Genomic DNA, 24548 nt, shown 5'->3' with positions numbered 1-24548 from the left:
CGGATGTTATTCAATTTCTTTGTTTTATTTTTACTATTTCAATTCTAACAAAAAAAATATTTTGAAAAGACTTATTTAGAAAAATTACAGTCAAAATAATAAAAATGCAAGCAAAAAAAATTAACCATGTGCGTAGCACGGGGCCATCATACTAGTATATAACTATTAGTCAAACCCCTAAAATACTTTTAAAAGATAATATTTTCGGGTTTTGCATATTTATAGTATATTGTATTGAAAAAAAGAGATAATTTTTTTAACAACTAAAATAAATATTTCTCTGTATATATGTATTGTGTATCCTGTATTTATATTGTACTCTCAACATCCAAAAACTAAATATATTTTTTCCCGAAATATTAATATAGTTTTATCTTAGAAGTACTGATCATGGTTGTGAATTCGTCGGGACAAATGAGTTAACGTAATGATGTTACATGAATATATATCCCTCTTCTATTCATAACAAAAAAATAATAATTCAAATAGAAGGATAACATTATCACATGCCCTTTCACATCTCTTTTTTATCATACCAAACATTTAATATCGGCCTCTCCAAGACTCCAACCGAATAGATATGTACACACAACACGTATATGGTATACACATGTACGTGTGTTCATGCAATTAGGACATGGCAATTTTCCGTTAAATTTAATTCTATTCATTATTCGTTTCTATTTGATAAAAAAAATTAATATTAGTACACTTTCAAAACAAAACAAATACCAAAATTCAATATCCACTAAAATCACAAATATTAAATTTTTGATAAGTAGATATCCCTCAGCTACAGAACATGTATAAAACACATGTACATCTCGATTAAATTTAGAGTTTTAAATGTATAAACTTATATAATAACTATTCTAACATATAATTTAATAAATTGTATTCACATTATTATTTATAAATGTATCAAAATAAAAAAAAATACATTTTTTCTTAAGTTTTGTCATATTATTATTGTTAACTGAGTTTAAAATTAACAAAATATGTAGTTTCATTTTTTTTTAATTTTTCTTTTATATAACATGTAAAATACATATTTTAAAGAACAAATTTGCATAGAATTTTCTAAATTATTCATATTAAAATAATGAGATATTCGTAAATATTTACAAATATTCATATATATTTTTTTGGATATCTGTAAATTTTCGAAGCAAAACAATTCAAAAAATTAGATATTCGTAACATACAAAACAAATCACAAATACCAAAAAAAATGTTAGTATTCGTTATGTGCCCACCTCTTTACGAAATGACTAGCGAACCCATGACATGCTGATCTCCCAAGAAATTAAAAGAAAATCTAAGAAAGAATGGGTAAACATTCGGGACTGGAAATTCGATATTGACCGGGCAATTTAAAAAGGTATAATATCGTTTAATAACAAGAAGTTGTCATATATCGAGAGGCATGACAAGTTACAGTGTGTGCTGCTCTTCCAGAACGGCCACAAAATGCCCCAAAAATTCAGATATACAATACAGTATATGAATGAGAGGATCACCATCTTACCAAAGTAGATATCAATCCTCTTATTGTATAAGTTGTTGTCTTCCTCTGATTTAGTTATGTTGTTTCAACAACCAAACTAGTAAGATTATGAAGTATCCTCTCAAGCTTAGCAACAATTCAACCGCAACCTTATGTTCACCAAATCTTCACTCTCATCCTAACCATCGATTTGTCCCTTAACCGATAAGAAGTGAAAAAGTGGGTGGGCTAATAAAGTAAACGAAAGGACAAAAAGAAAAGCAAGACACGAAGAAGTGTATAAAGAAAAGAAACAAAACAAAACCCACTTGGGTAGCCCTACCTCGAACCCATGTATTCATCATCTCACCAAGTCACCTCCTCTTCTTTGCTTGTTCTATTTCTATATTCATATCTCTGTTTAATTGTATTTGCTATATTCCCATCATTTTTAAAAATGTAATAAGTCGGTTAGATAAAGCAGAACTTACAGCAATTATATTTTCAATTAGATGGAAATATATGTTTCATTGAAACTAACAGAAGTTCGTGAATTCAGTTATTTATTAAAATCAGATATAAATTTTCATTTAGAGTGTTTTTTTTTGTTTCTTAATGTTTTATTTCAAGAAAAGTAACTTCAAAAGTTATTCAAATAGAATATAATATTTTCTTATTTGGGTAAAAATAAAAAGCAACTAATCAATTTTTTGGGTTTTTCAAAAAAATAAACTAATGAATTTGTTGATTTCTTTGTATTCGATTTGTTGATTCTTCATACGAAAGAAAAAATAAAAGGAAAACTAGATTTTGACCCGCACGTCCGTGCGGGTGTATTTAAAAAAAAATATGATGCTATTTGATTTTTATGTCACTATTTAGGGTTGGACAAAAAACTCGAATTCGGAAAATTGAACTGATCCCAATCCGAATAAGTAGTACTAAATTCGAACCGGAATTGATTAAATATCCGAATTATTCAAAATTTTAGTATTTGAAGAACTGAAATCTAATCCGATCCGAACCGAAGTATTTTGGGTATCCAAAATAGATTTATATACTTATATATATTAATTATTTTTAGATTTAATATATATAAAAACATCCAGAATATATATGATACTTTTAAGTTCGCTTAAATGCTTGAAAATATATACAAATAATCAAACGTAAATATCTTAAATTGTTAAAATATACTCAAAACTCCAAAAATACTTAAATAATTATTAATTCTCTATCCAAATATTTAAACCAAACCTATTTAAATTGGTTATCCAAATCTGAACTAAATCCTCAAATATCTGAACTGAACACGAAATTTCAAAAAAACCCGAAAACGAAAACGAACCCGAATGCGCACCCCTAATCACTATTATATATATATATATATATATATCATATATGTGTCATCATAGGTTACAAAATATGTGTTATCATATAATTAATCGTATTTTATACGTACCATGAAATAAGCTTTCTTATAATTAATAGTATTTTATACGTACAATCATATAAATAATCACATATATTATATTTTAAAAGTTAATGTGAAATATAAAAACCATAATTTAAGTTGGTGTTTGAAATTGAGCTTTGTATTGTATTTTTCTTATATATATTGAAAACATTTTTATAATAATTATTGGAAAATATGTTAGTAAAAATCAAATTTTGAATATATATATATATATATATATATTTTTTTCTTTTGAATGAATTTTTGATATAAATAAATTTTAAATTATTATTTTGATTTGAATATATATATCAAGTAACATAGACCTATTACTTTTTAATATAATGTAATGGACTTCCAATTTTGTTAGTAGCATAAACCCATTATTTTTTTTCATAATTTACTGCTATCCATATTTTTAAAAATTACTATTTTTTAACTACTATCTATATTGCCAAACAATCTCAATGTGTACTTCAAATTTAATAATATAGATTTTAACACAAAATGAAAAAAATCATATACAGTTATACTATGCTCTCACATATATTATACAACATACACGTAATTTAAAAATAAGTTTTAGGACTTTAATTTTGTTCTTTTAAGGTTTAATTTTAAAAAAAAATTACGTTGAATATCTTTCATATATAGTTAATCTAGAATTTTTATAATTTATGGAATATCGTATGTTCATTTATCCATGGTGTCTTACAAAAAAAGATGGACACATAAATTATGTTCATAAATATATAGAAAAGAAATAAACGATCAAAGCAACTGATGTTCTAGATTTGCAAACTCCAACTGTAACCAATGAATTAAATAGATGCAATTAGGTGATTAACCAATGAATTAAAATTTACCTATTAATTAGGAACAAAATCTGCGAGTTAACTGAGTGGATCTGATTTTGATTAGGTGACAGGAAACAAAATATTGATTAAACATTTTTAAACATTAATATAGGAATGGCATGGCTTGTAATTATCAAAGTAAATTAAGGGTTAATTTAAACTTGTACTTCAGTTTTAATAGATTAGAAGCGTGCCGACGTTGAAAACAGACGTTTCGTAGACATGTTAAATAAAAAGATGTGTTCCATTGATTCTAGAAATGAGATTTTATTCGTGTCATCACCAAATAAATACCCTAGCAAACGCAAAAGGTTTTTTTTTTCTGAAAGTTCAAAAGGTTATCACCTATTTTAATTTTATACGAAAAGAAATTATATTACGAAAAAAAATCCTTTATATCCAAACGCCATTGTGATTAATTTTATTTGCTTATAAATTTAGCGAACATATTATATATATATATATATATATATATATATATATATATCCTTTAGTCAAAAAAAAAGAATTATATTTTATATATATATGAATACAACGACCAATTCAAAGACGTTTGTTAATACATTATATTATGGCGAACGTTTCAGAGCTATAGTTTTGTTCTTTTGTTTTTTTTCACCGAAGTCGAAATAGTTGAGGTGATGATTAATATGCATCGTCCATGTAAACGATAAGTATCTGTTTGGACAGAAAATAAATCGCCACAGTCGTGAGACCACGATCGTAGTTTACAAGCTGCTTCTCAAACGCTAATCAACGGCAGATGACACAACCAAATATATTTACCAAGGGGATGATTGGTTGGGGCTGTAGATGCTCTGGACAGCCAAAATTTAATATACAGCTATATATGTCAACCAATCGAGCTTTGCTTTCCTTAAAAAACTCACAGCAAAAAAATCTCTGAAAAATCAAAATATGGCTGTAGAGAGCTTTATTTCCAGAGCAAAAAATTAGTGCTTTAGAAATCTACAGCAAGGAAAGCTACAGCAAATAAATCTACAGATTAAATTTTACAGCAAAAAATATAAAGCTACAGCACTTACCAATCATCCCCCAAATCTCCATATCAACAACTTATTATTATTACTTTTCATTCTTAAAAAAAAAACACGTATTACTTTTTCTTTTGTCTTTCTTACCATCTAGGTATAAACTAGAGCTTGATTTGATTTGTAATATATAACATTTATGATAAATTGAAAGTTATTGTAAAAGTGGTTAGAAAATAATTCGGTTAGAGAATAATTATAAGTTTGGTTGAAGAATATTTTAGCAAAATAAAAAAATTTGTGTTAATTAAGAAGAGATATACTTTTTGGATTAGACATGTTTCATATGAATTGCAAATGGATCATTAATTAGTAAACGGATGAGCAATATAGATGGGTAGTAGAAAATATTTTAAAAGTGTAGATATACTTGAAATACCGGAATAAGTATAAGGTAATGTCTCATTTTTTTAAATAAACAAATTCGTAAGCATATTAGTGTATATAGAGTATTCAATCCACGAATATGTTTAGATTGCAAGAGTGAATAATGGTAATTATTTCCAATTATTTGATAGTATATTTTCTAAGGAATATTATGTTTAGATACAAACGATTTGATTTAACTTAGATTGATATTATTAAAAGTGGTTTAAATGTAGTGGTAGGAATTGCAATTTATCAGATGAAGCAAAGGATTTTTTCAAATGATAATTCAGATTTAATAAAATATATTACTCAAACATGACATTATAAACATGTCATAACATTAATAAACTATTATGCATTACAAAATGAAATGAACACGTATACAAACATTCTTGGGAAAATAATGTTTTTTTGCAAAAATTAGTTAATAAAGTAAATATATAATGGACATGCTAAATAAAGTGTGATTGAAATGAATAATGTGTTAAATTGAGGTTGATCAAATATGTAAAAACTTCAAAATAGGAAACAAATAATATCTATTGTTATATTAGATTTGTTAAGATATTACTTAGTAAAAGATATTTTTTAAATTTTAATATTTCCTAAATATATGGGGAATTTTATAATTCATAAATGAAAGATTACAAAGATAACAGAAATACAAAATATTTAGATAAATTTTTTAATGGGTGATCCAACTTAAAAAAATTACACATAAAGTAAGTTGTGACTTCTATTTTAATAGATAAGATAAATAAATTCAACTGAAAACTAAATATGAAAAATCAGTTGTTGCAAAAAATTAGTTTTAAAACAAGGAGTATCTTTCTTTGATTTTTATATCTCGTTTTCTTACAATTATTTGCAAGGCCACGGCAGTTACATTTTTCAGACCACACTGAACAATTTTTCTCAACAGTACTTTCTATTTATGAGCTTTAATTATATTTGTCGGAATACTTCATAATTTTCGTCCCAATTATTAAAAAAAATAAAAATATAGTATTAAACAATCCGAAAATTCAAAAATAAGGTTCCGATTATGAGCCCATTAACACAAAAGCACCAAATTCAAATTGTTTCTTATTTAGCTTTGTTCGACCTATAATCTTAGACGTTCCGCTAAACCGGATCTAATATCCACGAGCATCAATTTCCGTTCTCGGCCATTGAGGAACCCACAAGAAGAAGGGATTCTCCTCATTTCTTTGGATGAGGGTCTTCTCATGACGTCTCCGAAATAGCTTGTTCTCCACAAGTTTATCTAAACTTATAATCATCATCCAAAGATGAAGCGTGAGATGATCTAGAAGAGAGAGGTCAAGGAACACTAACCATTTTCAAAAAGTAATAGTTTAAAATTTTTAAATTATAGAAAATATTTTATTTTAAAATTTTATAATATTAGTTGAAATATAATAGATATATTTTTAGTATTTTTATAATTCCAATTTAAAAAAATATATATATTTTTTTTATTTTTGTGTTTATATTATTTTTTTCAAAAGAAAAAAAATCTTTCCGCAAATGCTAGCAGGAACCAGCTTTTGAGTTTATGAGGTTTAGAACAGTTTGAAGCGATTTGAAACGGTTAAAAACGATTTGAGTGATTGTCGCAAAACGCCAACAACTGCAAAATATGTTTGCGGGTGGTAGCAGAGAAACCAGTTATACCTAATTCACAATCTATTGATTTTAGCTGATCAAGTTTCTGTTATTGGGTCAAAACCGAGATACCTTGAGTGATTATGGCCGCATCCTTTTTCTTTTTGGAATGAAATGCAAATCCTTATTTTTATTTGTTCAAATGAAAATCCTTATTTAAAAGAGAGATTATAATTTATAGGCTTCGAACGATAACTGCGGTTTGAGCGGTGCGAAACAAGCGGTTTAACTGTGTTGCAGTTTTAACAGTTATAAAAACATATAAATATATAGTATATGTAAAGATTTTTGTTACTGTTAATTTTTGAAGCCATAAGTACTATATGCGTTAAGATCTAGAAATTATTTTAATAAAAACTAGGGTCGGCCCACCCTACGGACGGGATATTAGTTAATTTGATATTCACTAAATGCTCGAGTTGAAATTTGTTTTAAGATTCAAGAATTTGGTTATCTGTTATGTCTTACTTATTAGTATACGGTGGTATAGTTGTTTTTCGATTATTCTTGTTTTGGTATTGTATCAAATTAACTAATTGTCCAACTCATAATTATAGATGTACAAATGTTGATTTGTGATAAAGTTTGAGTGTGCATGTGTCAGAAAGAGGCCTATAACAACTTTTATGTTTTTGTGTATGGATTTTAAATATATATTATTTTGTATAATACATACTTGCTATACAACATTTGTTTGTAGACTAAAAAAATTGTTTTCTATATTTTTAAAAGAGAAAATATTTAGTCTAAAATATAACATGGACATATGTATTGACTATATATAGAAGTTGGGTGTTATTTTAAAATGACATATGTATAGAGATTTTTCAACCATTACTTCACTGCCACAAAACATTTATAACTGTAAATACCTTCTTTTAAAAGCAAAACTAATAAAAGCGTGTACAACAAATGTATTTTGATATATATTATATGCATCAAGTTATAAAGGTTGGAAACACTGCAAAACTGTTTGGAGCAAAGTTTTTAACTTCACTATCTTCATCTTGATGTCAGTTCAGTGTCGGCCCTGGCCACAAGCAGAAGAAGCATGGGCTTCCAGCTGACACGATAATAAGTATTTTCGCGGCCACATATTTATAAAAAGTGACTTTAGCCTAGTGGTTCTAAGAGAAATTACCAGTGCTAAAGGTGCTGGGTTCAATTACCATTAACTACATTCATTTATTTTGACCCTAAATATGAAATGGGACACGTGTCACTCCCAAAACGCACAAATTGATGACGTGGATTCACGGGAGAGAGTCGAACATTTCTTTATATATATAGATATTTTTTTTTTGTCATCTGGTAGATTTATATTAACTTGAAAGGGGAGTACACAAAGCCAGCAAAGGTGATTAAACCTTTCTGGAGCCATAAGCCGGTGAGGTGATGAACACCATCCGGAGGCACAGAGTGATACAAATTTGAAACTAGAAACTAGACTAGAAGATGAAAGCACATAAGAGGAGGATGGTTAAGATACATGAGACTGCAACAATGGTGAAGTTGACTGGATACGGACGATGATTAGAGAGTGGGATCAGTGCACACCTAATTAACTGAGTTTCAAGGTAGTATCCAAGAGCGCTTCCATCAGTGAAACCCGCTCCAACACCACACAAAGAACTACCGGAAACTCAATCACAATTAACACACGCTGAGAAGAACAAAGAGGTAGACTGGAAGAACAAGAACATCACCAAAACATAAACTGAATCGAGAGAGGTTAGAATCCTTAACCGTAGCTGAACACACTCTTCAATCCCAACTTCAACTCGCCATTGGACCTTGAGAGGGCTCTCTACGCGCCTCATACGCACCAACTCCTTGCCGTAAAAACTTTTAGGAACTTCATGATTACGACTTATTCACACAGCCGGTAACTGGATAAAAACCACTTCAAATCCAAGACTAAAACGATCACCTCGGCGGAAATCGACCAACAATGAAGCATTTGTTCTGTTACACAGCTATCTCCTTCTGATCCTCTCAAAGCTAAAGAATCGCACGCACAGGCTCTGCCCATCAAAGATCAAACAACCACCGGAGATGACTCCAACGAACCGAGACTGCACTCCCAAGACTAAGCAAGACTCCAAACCACAACCGCAGCTAAACCTCACGCATCCCTCCTCAATGGCCATCACCAATGACACTGCTAGGGTTTGGGCCTCACCGAACAGAGAAAATTGGGACACCAAACCCTAAGCCAACTAAATCCGACCCCCTACAGACCCTCCTAAGCTCCTACAACTCACCTTCACTCCAGATTGAAAGAGAGAAGCTTCAAATCGAGATCTGACGACCAGATCTGAATGACTCCGTCATCTTCCGTCACCAGGGCGAGAAGCATATCACCGAAGGAGAAGAGAGCTAGCAGGGGACAAAGAAACAGGAACCAACGGAGCCGTAACCGACGCACGCGCCGTCACGGCCAGAGTGAGATGAGATCTACGATGTCTTCACGGGCGGCGATCTCTTTTTAACTATCATTGATATATATATAGATATTAAAACGATGCTAATATAAATACTCTTGACCAGATGATAAAGTGTAGACCATTTAAATTATCATTTCTGGTTAAAAAATATATTATAATTTCTCTCCGGGTTATGCGAAAAAGGAAAAAGCATTTCACGTGTCTGTCTCCTGCATACACGAACCTTGAAATTACTTCTTAATATTTTATGTTTAACACTAAATCACGTCATTACATAAAAATACCATTTTAGCCACAACCTTTCTCTATATAAACATTTTTAGCCTCCGCCTCTCTCTCATCAAACCACAGAACACCTCACAAATTTTAAAGCTACACCTCTCTACTACACCTCTGTAATCTCTCTCTATTGTTGGGATTGCGAAATCCCGTATCCAACTCTATCTTATCTTATTAGTACGATATTGTCCACTTTGGGCCTTAGAAATTGGCCCGCATGGATTTACTTTTGGTTTCCTTCCCAAAAGGCCTCGTACTATTAAAGTTGGACATATCTTTATATATTAGACTTTCCTTTGTCTAATTATCCAATGTGGGACTTTGATTGACATCTCTCATTCTCCCCCTCAAGCTAAGGACCACACACCTTGTGCCCTTTTTCCTCTAGCGAATCATCTCGGTGCCTTGTCGCATCTTCGACATTCGACACCCTTAGTCGCAAGGTTAGTTTGAGTTGCTTTGAGAATGTTCTTCCCACAATTCCAGGATCTTCTGACTAATCTCTGCCGGACCTCCCTTACCACCTTGAAGGGTCCCGTTCCTACTCGAAGGGTATTTTGGTCTTCTTGCAGATTTATTGTCAACCGCTCTGATACCAATTGTTGGGATTGCGAAATCCCGTATCCAACTCTATCTTATCTTATTAGTACGATATTGTCCACTTTGGGCCTTAGAAATTGGCCCGCATGGATTTACTTTTGGTTTCCTTCCCAAAAGGCCTCGTACTATTAAAGTTGGACATATCTTTATATATTAGACTTTCCTTTGTCTAATTATCCAATGTGGGACTTTGATTGACATCTCTCATCTATCTCCAAAAAATGGCAGAAACAGCAACATTATCGTCACTCAAACGTCAGAGAGACGAGCAAGAACAAGAAACCATACCCCAAGAAGATACAAAAAAACAAAAGCCTTCTTCGTTTTATACTTCATACAATCAAGTTCAATGTTTCTTAGATGATGCAGAAGCAGGCAATGATTTAACTTCCCAATTCACCACACTGCAGCAAGAACTTTCTACGGAGGAGCAAAACGCTGTCGTATTTGAGATTCCTGCTCTCTCTTCGTCTTCTTGCTCTTCGTCCTCTTCGTGCGCTTCAAAGGATGAAGAATACGAGAGCGATAAGGAGAAGGTGATGAAGCATCTTTTAGAAGCTTCTGACGACGAACTAGGAATACCTAACACTAAATTTGGCGAGAGTAATTATGAGGTGGTTAAGAATGAAAGTAATCAGGATTACGTTAATGGGTTCAGTTTATTAGATGGGTTTGGTGATGGGCTTTGGGAGCTCGAGGATGAAGCTGCTAACTATTACACGTTGTTGCAGTCAGAATTGTTCATGTAGAAGTCCATATAACGGTAAACTAGGGTAACAAGAAAGGGTGGGTAAAAAAGAGAGAGAGTAAAACCAAATATGATGAAAGAAAAAAATAATTATGAAAGAAGAAAATAATTAAATATTTCTTTATCAAATTTATTTTTTCATTGTTGGGTTTCTTTTTTTCATGTGAATTGACAGGTGTCCTCTTTTATTTGTTTTAGCTATTATATTTATATTTCTTTCTTTAATGTGTTTAATTTTCAGTGGGACTAATGATAATGATACTATTTTGTTGTTTTTGTCTTTAAAATCATTTTGTTACGTTATTAAAAGACATAAACACATTCAAGAACAAAATACAAATCTAATTCAAGTGGCCTGTACTGGTCCCATTCTGGGACCATGGTGTTCAGCAAGTTAATTAGCCGTCATAAATTTCTCCAAAATATATGTCAAGTTAGATTCAGAGTCTTACAATTCTGTACACTTATTGCCATAAGCAAATCAAAAATGTATTAATCGATTACCATGTGATATAACTTCTTACAAAAATGTTTATTGTATATATTTTCTTGGAACCGAATCTAGAATAAACCTTTTGATTTGTGAAAGAGGTAAAATTATTACTTTATAGCACGGAAGCTTCATTAGACGTCTATTTCTCACTTTGTAACCGGTATCAAAATTTATGAAAGTTCTTGGAATCTCGATTTCTATACGCTTCCAAAAATATGTACTTAAGAATACGTTAAAAATTTACGCTTCCGTTTCAGGAATCACGCTTCTATTTTAAAAACATAGTTTCATGAATAAATAGAAAATATAAAACTATATTTTTATTTTATATAAAAACAAAATTAATAAAATTAAAACAGAGATAATATATATGCAAATATCAAAACTAATACTATAAAATTATCGTTGTGCATAATATTTTTTTTATAAGTGATCTTGCATATATATTCAAATATCTTGTGACAGATTTTTGTGAACTATTAAAAATAATTAATATCAAATTATTTATATTTGATCAAATTTCAGTAATATCAAATTATTTATATTCAAATATCTTGTGACAGATTTCTTTTATAAGTGATCTTGCATAATATTTCAGTAATATCAAATTAATTATTTTTAATAGTTCACAAAGATCTGTTATAAAATATTTGAATATATATACAAGATCTCTCATAAAAAATATTATGCACAACGATCATTTATAATATTACTTTTGATATTTGCATATGTATTATCTCTATTTTAATTTTATTAATTTTGTAGAAAATAGAAAATGAAAATATAATTTTCTATTTTCTATTTATTCCTGAAACTAAGTTTATAAAATCGAAGCGTGATTCCTAAAACGGAAGCGTAAGTTTTCAACGTATTTTTAAATACATATTTTTGGAAGCATAATGAAAACCTCCGGAAACTTCCACAAGTTTCCGATCTTGATTCCGGTTACGAAGTGGGAAATAGACTTCTGATGAAGTTTTTTTTTTTTTTTTTTTGAATAAATGTTAAATTTTATTCAAAACGACGTTCTTACATAAAATGCAACATTAAAGTTGAAATTCAAAACTTTTAACTACTGCTCATAATTGTTAATTTTCTATCGAGTATCAAACCAAACTCTCAGTCCACTCTCCAACTTGTGATCTCCTAGCCTTTTGATGGTTGACAGCCTGTTCCTCACATTCTTGTCTATAACTTTTGTCAACAGAGTGGGTGGAAGCTCCTTCTCCCCATGTCTGCGACGATTTCTCTCCCTCCAAATTGAATGAGCAGTAGCCTGAAATGTATATCTCAACAAGAAAAGCTTCACTCTGTCTATCCTTTGATCAAGCAAAATAGCCACAATCTCCTCCCATTTTCCAGTGTATCTTGCTAATAATAACCCTTTCACCAGCTTCCTCCAAATTTGACCCGAGAATGGGCAAGTGTAAAATAAATGATCTCTTGATTCAATATCTTGCTTGCAGAGAACACACTTAGGATCAATAGCAGGGTTCCACTTCATCACTCTATCACATGTTGATAATCTATTCTGCATTGCTGTCCAAACATGAAACGAAAATTTTGGTGTTGCATGTTTGAACCAGATGCCTTTGCTCCATGCTTGCACACTATGTTCCTTCCTGATCATAAGCCAAGTACTTCTCGATGAAAACACAGGCTTATAACTATCTTTGTTTTTCCATAAGGCAATATCTTCCCCTTGCAGATTCTCAGTTTTAATTCTCTCTAGCTCCTCTTCCACTCTGTTCAGAATCACTACACGATGATTTCTTCTTCTGTGATTCTGAATAACGTCAGCTACTGTTGAGCTATCAGATATGCCCATAGAAAGAGATCCTCTAGCTCCCAGCATGACTTTTAATGGCCCCAAACTGCTCCAGTTATCTTCTGATGAAGTTTACGTGCTACCTAATAATAGTTTGGGCTTATTGGTGAAATAGCCATATTTGAGTGTGAAATTAAGTGAATAGCATTGATTTTGACATATTTAAATGTCAAACTTTTTGTACACAATCCATCCGGTTATGCTACTTCAAGTAACACGTTGTCAGTTGCATTTTGTAAAGTAGCACATGAATACTATTCCAAATGAAAGAAGAAAGAGCCATCCACGTACACCTTTAGGATCATATCATATATTTACAAAGTGTGCTATTCCATATCACCGAAGTAGTATAAGATTATCTCTTAACCTACAATCCCTAAATACTAAACATATCCCAACCCAATCTATTATCTCACCCTAACCCCTAAATACTAACCCTAATTTTTAATCAGAAAACCTTAAACCCAAATATAAACCATAAAACTAAATATAAACCCAAAATCCAAATAGAATTGAACAAAATAAATAATATAGTACATATTAGTGAAACTATGAAATATCTACAATTGCATCGAATAAGTTAATGCTGACCCCAACCATACCCTCTTACCTTATAAATACTAAACCCTAAACTCCAATCACTAAACTCTTACCTAAATATAAACTTTAAACCTAAATAAAATGGAACAAAATAAATAACATAGTATATATTTGTAAAATTATGAAATGTCTATGATTACATGGAAGAAGTTAATTATGGTCTCTACCATACCCCCTCACCTTCTAAATACTAAACCGTAAACTATAATCACTAAACCCTAACCCAAATATGAACCCTAAACCAAAATATTAAAATCTAAAGGGTACATAATATTATGTAATATTAAATTATATTAAGTAATATTAAACTACACAATATTGATCTAGTACGATTTTTACAGGTTCAAAAACATGTAACGATAATTATAACTTAATAAAATTAAAATCTATATATCTAAATAAAATAAATAGTAACCGTCAAATGGAGTGAGACATGATAAAATAGTATAGTGAAAGAGATGATGTGATTCTAAAAATGCAACAAGTTACTTTGTGCACAACTAATAGGAATTTTTTATTTCTTTTTTGCAGGTTGCACCGGTTGGTTTTGGGGGCAAAACAGCATTATTACATAAAAGAAAATGTATGTATAGAAAAGATAGAGTATTTGGCTATTTATCCAATTATGTTTTTTTTCCTTGTCATACAGCCCAATTTTTCTAATAATTTTACCTTTTTCACAAATCAAAAAGTTCTGATTGGTGACCATTTGAGGAACACTAGGAACAAATAAAAAAGAAATAAAGAAGAATAAAATAACGGGAATGAGCTTGAATGAGTGTTCTTTCCCAAAAAAGTGACGAACAATTTTTTTATATTATTCTCTACAAAAAAAAGAGCGAGAAGGAATAAAAAAAAATAAATTCCTTATGAGTGATGTAATTATATAAGAACCATAAGAAATTGAATCTTCTTTCGCATTTCTTTGTCACTGGCCACACCTTTAAATGTTTATTCTACAAGAAAATATATACAATAAACATTTATTGTAAGAAGTTATACCACATGGTAATCGATTAATAAATTTTTAATTTGCTTATGTCAATAAGTGTACAGAATTGTAAGACTTTGAATCTAACTTGACATATATTTTGGAGAAATTTATGACGGCTAATTAACTTGATGAGCAGACATGCCCAGGTTACCTTACTGATTCTACTGAAAATTAAAAAAAATGTTCTAAATTTATTAATTTAATTGATAGCTCTATGTTGAACAAAAATAATTGATAGTTCCTAATATAACGTACGTTAATTATTCATTGTTATATATCAAAAATTGATAGCAATTAGTTTCATCACTTTGAAAACTTTTTTTAAACTAATGCATGCTTGCTCTATTTACGCGGTGAAGTTGTCGGTCCACAGTCCGCTTACGCGATGTTCCACTGACGCTATGTTCCACCAGTTCCTGACATCGACAATTTAATAGTTATCTCGTTTAGCAGATCGATTGTGTATCAGTTATTCATTTATGTATCATGTTTGTCGGGTAGTTGACATATATTGAGTTAATTGTTGAACTTTTTTTTTTTTTTTTGATAATCCAGGTATCCGAACCTCTCACTTAGTCCGACTATCTCACCGCGTCCAACCGGAACTGGCAAGGAATGTCTTGGAGACCAAACGGAAACCATGTTAAATTCGCTGTGGCCAGGGCTCGAACTCGTGATGACAGACACCTTAGCCGAGGTTCCTTTACCACCAGACTACGAAGCCCGGTTATTATTGAACTATTTGTGAATAAGTACGTTTACAAACTTACTTAAGCAGTGATATTTTTCTCTTAATAACATATATATATTATTACATTTTGTTTTCAGCTAATGTCATTACGTATAGTGGCCATATATAGATATACATATATATTCACTAATCCTCTTAATTCTTATTATACAATCAAGTAATATTATATTCCATATTACTTTTTTTTCTATTTAATATAGAATATTATGAAAATAAGATTGTTCTAACTTTTTTTTTAGCACCGTACCGTCCACACTACAGTTAATATTAACAAAAATTTCTATATATACCTATATATTTATATATTTTTACTACTATTAAAATTGCATTGCAATTGTTTCGATGTTGTATTACCTTTTCACATATACCTATGTATTTATATATTTTTAGTGTTCCAGAAAGACATTTGTCACTTATTATTAACCGTATCAAAATATTTGTGAAAAAACCTGCATAGTTTGTTCACTATTTGCGTAAATGATTTTAATCCTGAATAAACTTACATCAATGATATAACTTAATACCATAGCATCGGTTTTATTAAAGTGACACGAATTAAGAAAAAATATATCAATTAGTCAAAGTGATGTTAAATTAGTTAATAATGACATCAATTGTTACAACTGATGCTAAATTATCTATATTTTGTGTCATTTACAAATAAATGATTGAAAATTGTATCATTAAATTTGTGATACAATTCACATCTTTTTTGTAGTGTAGGGTTCATTACTCACACCCTTCATTTCTCATATACTGTTCACTATAAAAAAATCTTTTTGTTAAAACTGACTATAAATTGTTACTATTTTATGTGATATTCCTATTTGTACACCACTCATTGTCATCCATCATACATTATACACTAAAAATCTATAAACAATGTTCAATCGTACAGGTACAGCCTGAACCAACTAGATCAATAATCAATCTAACTATTTCCAATTGTTGTATTACTAAATTAAACCAATCTGGTTAGCAGCTCAATAATGAGTGTACTTGTCACGTAGGAGTAGACTATTCATTGTATTTTGCTATTATACATTATTTAATATCCATCATCCCTTCAATTTTCGCAATCTATGTAGAGTAACATACAGTAACAAATTTCGTACATATACATTAGAATAATTGTTAAAATAGTTAGGAGTAAGGTACGATTTCGGACTAGTCCACTCTATAACACTAAGTGCGTTCTTCCCGGGACCGACCGGATCAGCCGATAGCATTTATCAAAAATTTTTTTTTGTTAAAATGGATAATTAAATAGTAAAGGTTACGTGTTCAGCAAAAGTTCAAAAATATATGTATTCGGTCAACTAAAAGCTCTCGTATCAGCGAATTTTCTGTTTAGTATATAACTGTATTTGATAAAGAAAACAAATATGCTTTATGTGGATTCCAGTTCCACTCAATACTGTTGTTCTTTTTACAACAAAAAATTACTTTAAACTCAAATAAATTCTGAGTCAGATAACCAGATCGGTACGTACTGCAAAATTAACATATAACATAACTGAATGTTGATTTTGAATATCATGTACATGCTTATCAGTTGTAGTATTCTTTGTTCTCGGTATATATTGAGTTTTAGAATAAATAAAAAAATTAATTATATCACTGAATTTTTTTTATGTGGATAGTAAAAACCGGCCAGTTCTATGGAATATATACACCATTTTAATTAATTGAGAAAAGTCAATTGCAAATATCACTACCATTATCTACAAGGCTTTATACACTATGTGATCCATATCAATGCTTCACTTTCCGCATGAAATAGTGACCGACTTCCTTGCATATTTATACCCCTCTTGACATATAATCTTAAGAGTCCACCTTTCTACAAAACCATGACCTGTTAAATATAATACCAACTCCTACAGGTTGGTTCAACTGAGTATGAGCATTACTCTATGGGTTTGTGAATTCAATAATTTATGCCTCACTTCATATTGTATCTATACTATTAAATCAGAATCTTATTGTCTTTTTTACCTTAGCATACTCTTTTCTTTATTAACATTGCATGTTTCATTAAGGGAAATAAAGTAATATTAATCACACATTTATATTGGATCATTTTTTCGGATCCAGCCCATATCAGATCTCTCTTATCAGATCTCTCTTGGGCCATTTGGTCTGACTAAAAAATCAGATCTAATTCTCGCATTTTTTTTCCTTTGGGCCATTGAGTCCAAGTTTAAATATTTTTTTTCAACTATTCTTAATTATTTTTTTTTTCTTTTCTTAATATAATTTAAGCATTCATAAAAAAAAAAAATTTTGCATTGAAAAGTATAAATCTTTATTAAAAGTATATAATTTTTTTTATTAAAATATTAACCACATAATAAAATTAATTTATCAGAGTTATATCAACTTAATTCATTAAAAAATAAAGTTTAATTTTTAAAACATAAATAGTCATTTAAAATAAAATACGATAAATAAAGATAAAAAATTTAAGTCTTTTATAAAATAAAACACAAATATATAAAAATATGACATTTACTAAATATTTGGCAATTGAAAAAAAATTTAGAGAGTTTCCATTTCTACTCTTAATTTTTTTTATCATTTTGATTTTTCTAAATATATCATATAATTTATAAAATGGTTGAAATCATGGTTTTGGAAATCTCCTAAATATATAGTCTATATTCAAAAAAAGAAATCGAAGGCATCGACAAAAATTCGTAGATAGTCAAAATGTTTGATAAAATCCTTGCGTTTAAATTACCTAACGGTAGACATCAATTTCTGGTGGACATCAAATAATACATGGTTTATTAATTCTTACGCTCCACATTCATTTCAAATAGTATTGTTTGTTTGCATGTGGGTTCAGGTCTCGTGCTTCACCGTGGTTCCATATTTTGTGGCAAGTGAGTGTACTGAGTTGTTGTGTCCTATGGTTTTGTTGCTATACTTGTAGTTGTTCTCCTTGTGTTGCTTAGATTGAGTAGGTGTTTTAGTTTAATTTCTTGCATCTTCTGCTCTATGTTTCTATGTAGTTCTGTCAAAAAAGAGAAAATGGTAATAAATTTTAACATTTTTACCAAAAAAAAAAAAAATGGTTTTACTATTCTTTTCTATACAGCATAACAGGAAAACATAATCTTGGCATTTTCTATGTGACTTATTATATATTTATTTATAAAGTGATGAGATTGTATTTTTTTTTTTTGAAAAGTAGATGAGATATGTAACATATGTTAGCAGTATCTTATTATATAAACTTATAAAGTATAAAAGCATGTAAGTTTTTTTGAGAAAAAGAGATGAGATATGTTAGCAGTATTTTATTATATATAATTAGTATAAAAACATGCATTGATATAGTTTAATTATGACAGCACCAAATATCTGAAATTTTGAATTGATTTAACTACAAAGTGACAGTATAGTGGTAATTAAATTTTTGGAAATAAATAACCCAGAGTTAAAAATACACCACCAGAACTGATTTCGTGGTCACATAGATATGAGTCATGGTCTATATATCTCATATATATATATTTGAACAGACAGATTTATCTATAGACAGTATCTTTTCTCGAAATTTGTCTGAACTCTTTTAAATATAAGATATCCCAAATTAATCGAAATAAATAAATTCTCAAATTGACAATTCCAAGCTACTCCAATAGTTCTGAAACCTCGGAGTTTGTTTTCAAACATTATATACAATTCACAACCATAGTCTCTATAAATAAATTTAACCGAATTAGAAAATTACAATATATTCATAAGTATAAACTATCGTTCTATAATTATATAGACTAGATTTATCATATGTGCGGGTAGATTTTTATTTTATAAATATATAACATATACCATCGTAAAACTTTCAAAGATATAATTTACATTTTAATGTTATATACTGTGTAAATCTATAATGTTATTGATTATATTTCTTATTTGATATTATTAATGTATAATAATTTATTTTATATATTTTACTTTATTCTTAATTTTTATTATATATTAATATATTTTCGAGTTTGGTCAAATAAATTCATAGTATGAAATAAATAAATTGAGAATTTTTTTTATTTTTTTCTAATTTTTTACATATTGAATACGATACATTTTAAAATTTATTTAGTTATACTATAGAACTGATATTTTCTTAGCAAAATTTATATTTTCTATGTTATTCATTTTAGTATATTGTGGGATTTTATAAGTAAATAGGTTATAATAATACTATATTATTAATTATGAAATCAATCGCTGCATTAATTTAAAAATATTAAAAAATATTATTAAGATTTTGTTAGATTTTTTCTAACATATTTTGTTATAAGTAAAAATAAAATTTAAATTTACAGTTAAAATTTATTTATTAATATCTATATAATTTATAAAAGTTTTTAGAAATGTTATATATTAAATAGATTAACTTAAATAATCAAATATATGTAATTGATGAAATAAACCTAGTATGATTTTTATAGTATTTTGTTTTAATAAAGAAGATATAGAATATAATTATAAAATTTGAAAAATAGCATACACTTTTATTTTATTTTGTTTTATAATGAAATACTATTTAAAGTAATGTACAATAGTATATATTATTAATTACGAAATTAATCAATAGTATTAATTTAAATAAAATATTTTAAATTTTTAAAAAGATTTTGTTAGATTTTTCTCAACATTTTGTTATAACTAAAAATAAAATTTAAATTTACAGTTAAAATTGATTTATTATTAATATATTTTTATATTTAATAGATTAATGTAAATAATTAAATAAATATAATTAATGAAATGGATTTAATAAAGCTAGTATGACTTTTTTTATGATAGATAAAAATGATACTTTTTTTTTAATAGAGAAGATTGGTAAATTTGTACACATGGACCACAATTTTGGTGGAGTGGTCTTCGCGATATACTTAAACGTGGAAACCTATGATGCATAACCAAAATATCCTAGCTTCAATCATATGAACTCCGACTAGAATTATAGTTACTAAGATATATAGAACATACATCGTTTGCGTATATACTTGTCATTAGCATTATATAAATATATTTATCTTCATTTCATTGGCTAAGGGTTGCGTTTTAAACAAAAGAAAATCAAGTGGGTATTAGGACAATGCCAATCGTGACAAGAATTATTTGAGACAGAAGGATTATGCTAGCTTGGTTAGATACTTGAACAATTGAACTTCAAAACATTATTGCAACACTTATAATTTCGAACATTATTGCAACACTAATAATTTCTTTTCTTTCGTTTTTGTTTGGAGTTATGAGATTTTTAATTTAAAAAAGAGTAAATTAGCTCAATATCCAAAAAGAAGTGAGATACCATAGAGTTGAGGGAAAATGGTGATGATGGGAGGAAAAAAATTGGGGAGAAATAGGATATAGAATGCAAATATATGGTATATGTTGTGGGTAGGGAATACAAATTCTCTTAAAACAAAACAACAGAAGAAATGCATCATGTCCGTCATCCTCCTCAATGATTCTACTTCTGTTTCTTTTTCTTCAAAATATAATTATATTCAATTAGTGAAACGATATATTAAGTTTGGAAATTGCCGACGAAAATAAAGTTTGGAAAAAATAGAAGTAAAAAAGCATATGAATAGTTGAGGCCAGAAATGACAATATAAAATTTCTGAAAAATAACAATTAGATATAATTCTGTTTCTCTGTTACAATTTTGATTCTTAACGTTCAAAATGATAGATGGTACGTTTTAACATCAAATAGTACATGTTATTAAAAATGTCTGTAACAACTAGTCAAGTATAGAACTGGAAAAAGAGTTTATAAGAAGATGTACTTGCTAACTAAATGTATTATAATTTGACTAAAACTCTACATTATTCTAAATTATTAAAGCGTAAATTTTTATACAATAAAATTACCTAAAACGATGCTGCAAATAATTTATATTTCTATATAATATAAAATTTGTACTACCATATCTTGCTTTTAATGACACGAGCTCTCCCACAAATGTTTGTATTTTCTTTAAAGTAAAAGAAAAAAAACTGAATAATAAAAGAGAAATGTTTTATTTTAACAAATATTTTTAAAACTTGCTTGCCGTTGATTTAAGCTTTAACTAGCACCATCTAATACAAAACAATCCAAAGAGACTTGTCCATCTATTTACTTGCTATCATTCTGCAACAAGCCACCACGAACATCAAATTGTTCTCTTCAAAAAAAACTTATAAAGTCATTGCTTTTCTATTAATTTGGACAAAGACGACAATTTTAAAATCAAAGGAGGAAAAGATCAATTGGACTTTCAAGGTGGCGTTTATGACTTGATGCTATATATGAAATATGTATTAATGAATTGACGCAGGTTTTAAGGATATCTTCAACCCAACTGTATAATTTCCTGCAAAATGAAGTGGAAAACGTTATTATGAACAAACAAAAAATCATTGCTCTATAAATGGAGTAATGTGTTTTTTTTTCATGACTGTATTTTTACCTTATTTTGCAGTAAATTGTGCAGTTAAGTTGGAGATACTCTAAATATAAATCAAAGATGTATTGCGTGTTTTTCCCCACTGAATATTTAGGCATATAGACTTTTTGGTTAATCCATGATTCTTTACAAAAATAAAGAGTACGTAAAACAAATATAGTTCGCCCTAAAAGCTCTCAGGCCCGACTATCGAGACTCCCTTGCATCAGCCGCCTCTTGATGCTGGTGAGGCCTCTGGCCGCCGGCGTCGGGCCCTCCGCTCTGGCTCTCTTCGTCTTCCTTGTCTCTGTTTTGTTTCCACCGTCTACGCCAGTTCTCCGACCTGGTGCTCCGTTTCTGTCAAGATCTCTACTCACGCCAACATTCCTCTTTGGAGAAAGTTATTTTGTGTGAGTCGAAGCTTTTGTTAGTCTCACTACAGATCTGGTTCCATCGGATCTGACATTTTCTGGAGGTTCCCCAAGCCGTCGAATCTCTCGCCGGTTACAGTCGCCGTACTTCACCAAACTTGGTTTGCGACCATGCTTACCTTCTTCTCGACGAATTCTCACCCCTTGTTGGGGTCGATCCCGTTCATTCACTGAGAGTTGCGCCTCACCAGCCAGATCTGCCGTCATCTCAGCCACATGACCTCTTCGTTCTCTCGTCGAAGCTATGTCCTCATCGGGTTAAGAAAAGCTTAAGCTATCTTCCTCTATAGCATCTCATCCCGCCATCTGTTGGTCGAAGGCCTGAGCCAACAACCCACCCCTCACCGAACCTATCATGGCCGCTCACCCATCGCCGCACTTCATCCGCCATGCTTTCATCTTCCAGACGAGGTTACGTTTCAAAATTGTTCGGGATGGACTTACATTTACTGAAATTGGGCTTGGGTAGTCCAATGGTTTTTAATTATCAGTGGCCCAGACCTTTGCTTTCACAGCCCACAACGGTGTGGGAGTATTTAGTCTCCTTAATTAATTGCCTAAAGTTTATCTATGAGTTTATCGGATTCGGTACCGAAACGGGTTTACATATAACAATGCATCTCTCTTGTGCGAAGAGCTTACGTTCTACTCCATTACTAGTTGGTCTACCGGGATCGTCTTCATCACCACTAGCATCCTTCTTGTTAGAGAAGCGAACCGCTTTATCCACTACCTCCTTGTTAAGGAGTGTTTTCTTTCCAAACGTTAAATGGAAGTGGCCATCCATAATTATAACAGTTTTGCTATTTTGTGTAGTGGTTTGTTTGGGGTCTGAATATGCAACGGATTTCGTTTCGACGATACTCTGAGGTGCGGATTGGGTGTTAACATTACCTCTTTATGTGAATATCTTTCAGCTATTCGACTTTGTCGTAAAAGCTTTATCGATGCATTCGAGCTTCGTCTTGAATTTGCTGTCATCTTCTCATGAAGTATTATCTTGTCTATTTGCTTGTGTTATTGTAGTTTTATATTTTGAATCAAAGAAGATGGTCTTTCCTCTTTTTATTGTAACCGAAAGAGTTGAGATTGAATGAAATTAAGTTGTGTTCAAAAAAAAAAAAGGGTTCGTAAAACTGTAAATGAGTGGTATCTTTACATGTTTGGAGCGGTTGTGTTTTTACGTTTCTCGCGTCTTCGCGAGGAGATGAGATAGCAATCTAAATAGACTATAAAGTATAAAGTCCAAAGACTAACACATTCTTTTGCCCAAAGAGTTGTACAGTGCAGACGCATATTCGGTTACTCAAATCAAATAAATAAAGTTCTAATATTTAAATATAACATCTTGATGCATAACAGAAGAAAAAACTAAACAAATCCAAATACAGTGTATACATACAACATTTGGATGAAGCATCTAGATGCTCTAGATGCAATTATAAAATGACAAACGGAACATGCCAACTATTCACATTATCTGTAACTACGAGAACTAATGAAAGCTGAAACATATATAGTTTGAGAATAGTTTGGTTTTATAGAAACAACAAACTTTCTAACATAACAACCCAACTAAGCCCGTTTAGGATTGTTAAATAATCGGCCTTTTAACGGACAAAAATATTACACCAGGCCCGTTTATGTCCATTTAACTAAAGCCCTAATTAATATTCCTAATCCTAGCTGGATAAACGTTTTTTTTATAAGACCAACCCTTAATCCCAAGCAAACGCGCACTAGAGATAATTATGATTGTCACCGAATAGTGAAAGGACTCACTTGGCCATTCGACACTGGAGATATTTCTTTGAGAGATGTCTACATTGCTCAGATTTGTGAGCTGAAACTTTAATACAGCCGAGATATAGTTTCTTCTCCTGAAAATAACAATGGTTCCAGCCAAGAATAATACCAAGTGAATAACTGAAAGATACACAAGCATGTATACCTATAGAGTTATTGAAGTAATACTGAATCACATTCGTGGAAGTGATCCAAAGGGAAAATACCCTTCTCTGGTGGGATACGT

The 24548-nt window shown here is 30.0% G+C and overlaps 3 protein-coding genes across 3 annotated transcripts in view; 2 read left to right on the top strand and 1 right to left on the bottom strand.

The window, feature by feature from the left end:
- Positions 1-24548, top strand: part of LOC103852615 (SNF1-related protein kinase regulatory subunit gamma-1-like) — a 423770-nt gene that overhangs the window by 56428 nt on the left and 342794 nt on the right. The gene's annotated exons all lie outside the window — the stretch shown is intronic.
- On the top strand, positions 10423-11249 carry LOC103852609. The gene has a single exon (XM_009129511.3). The coding sequence runs from the start codon at positions 10436-10438 to the stop codon at positions 10961-10963; it is 528 nt and encodes a 175-aa protein (XP_009127759.1). The 5' UTR covers positions 10423-10435; the 3' UTR covers positions 10964-11249.
- Positions 12552-13310, bottom strand: LOC103853353. The gene has a single exon (XM_009130279.1). The coding sequence runs from the start codon at positions 13308-13310 to the stop codon at positions 12552-12554; it is 759 nt and encodes a 252-aa protein (XP_009128527.1).

This window comes from Brassica rapa, chromosome A02 (assembly GCF_000309985.2).
Source record: "Brassica rapa cultivar Chiifu-401-42 chromosome A02, CAAS_Brap_v3.01, whole genome shotgun sequence".
NCBI classification, from domain to species: domain Eukaryota; kingdom Viridiplantae; phylum Streptophyta; class Magnoliopsida; order Brassicales; family Brassicaceae; genus Brassica; species Brassica rapa.
The sequence above is the reverse complement of the archived record's forward strand: the minus strand, read 5'-3'. Positions and strand labels throughout refer to the sequence as shown.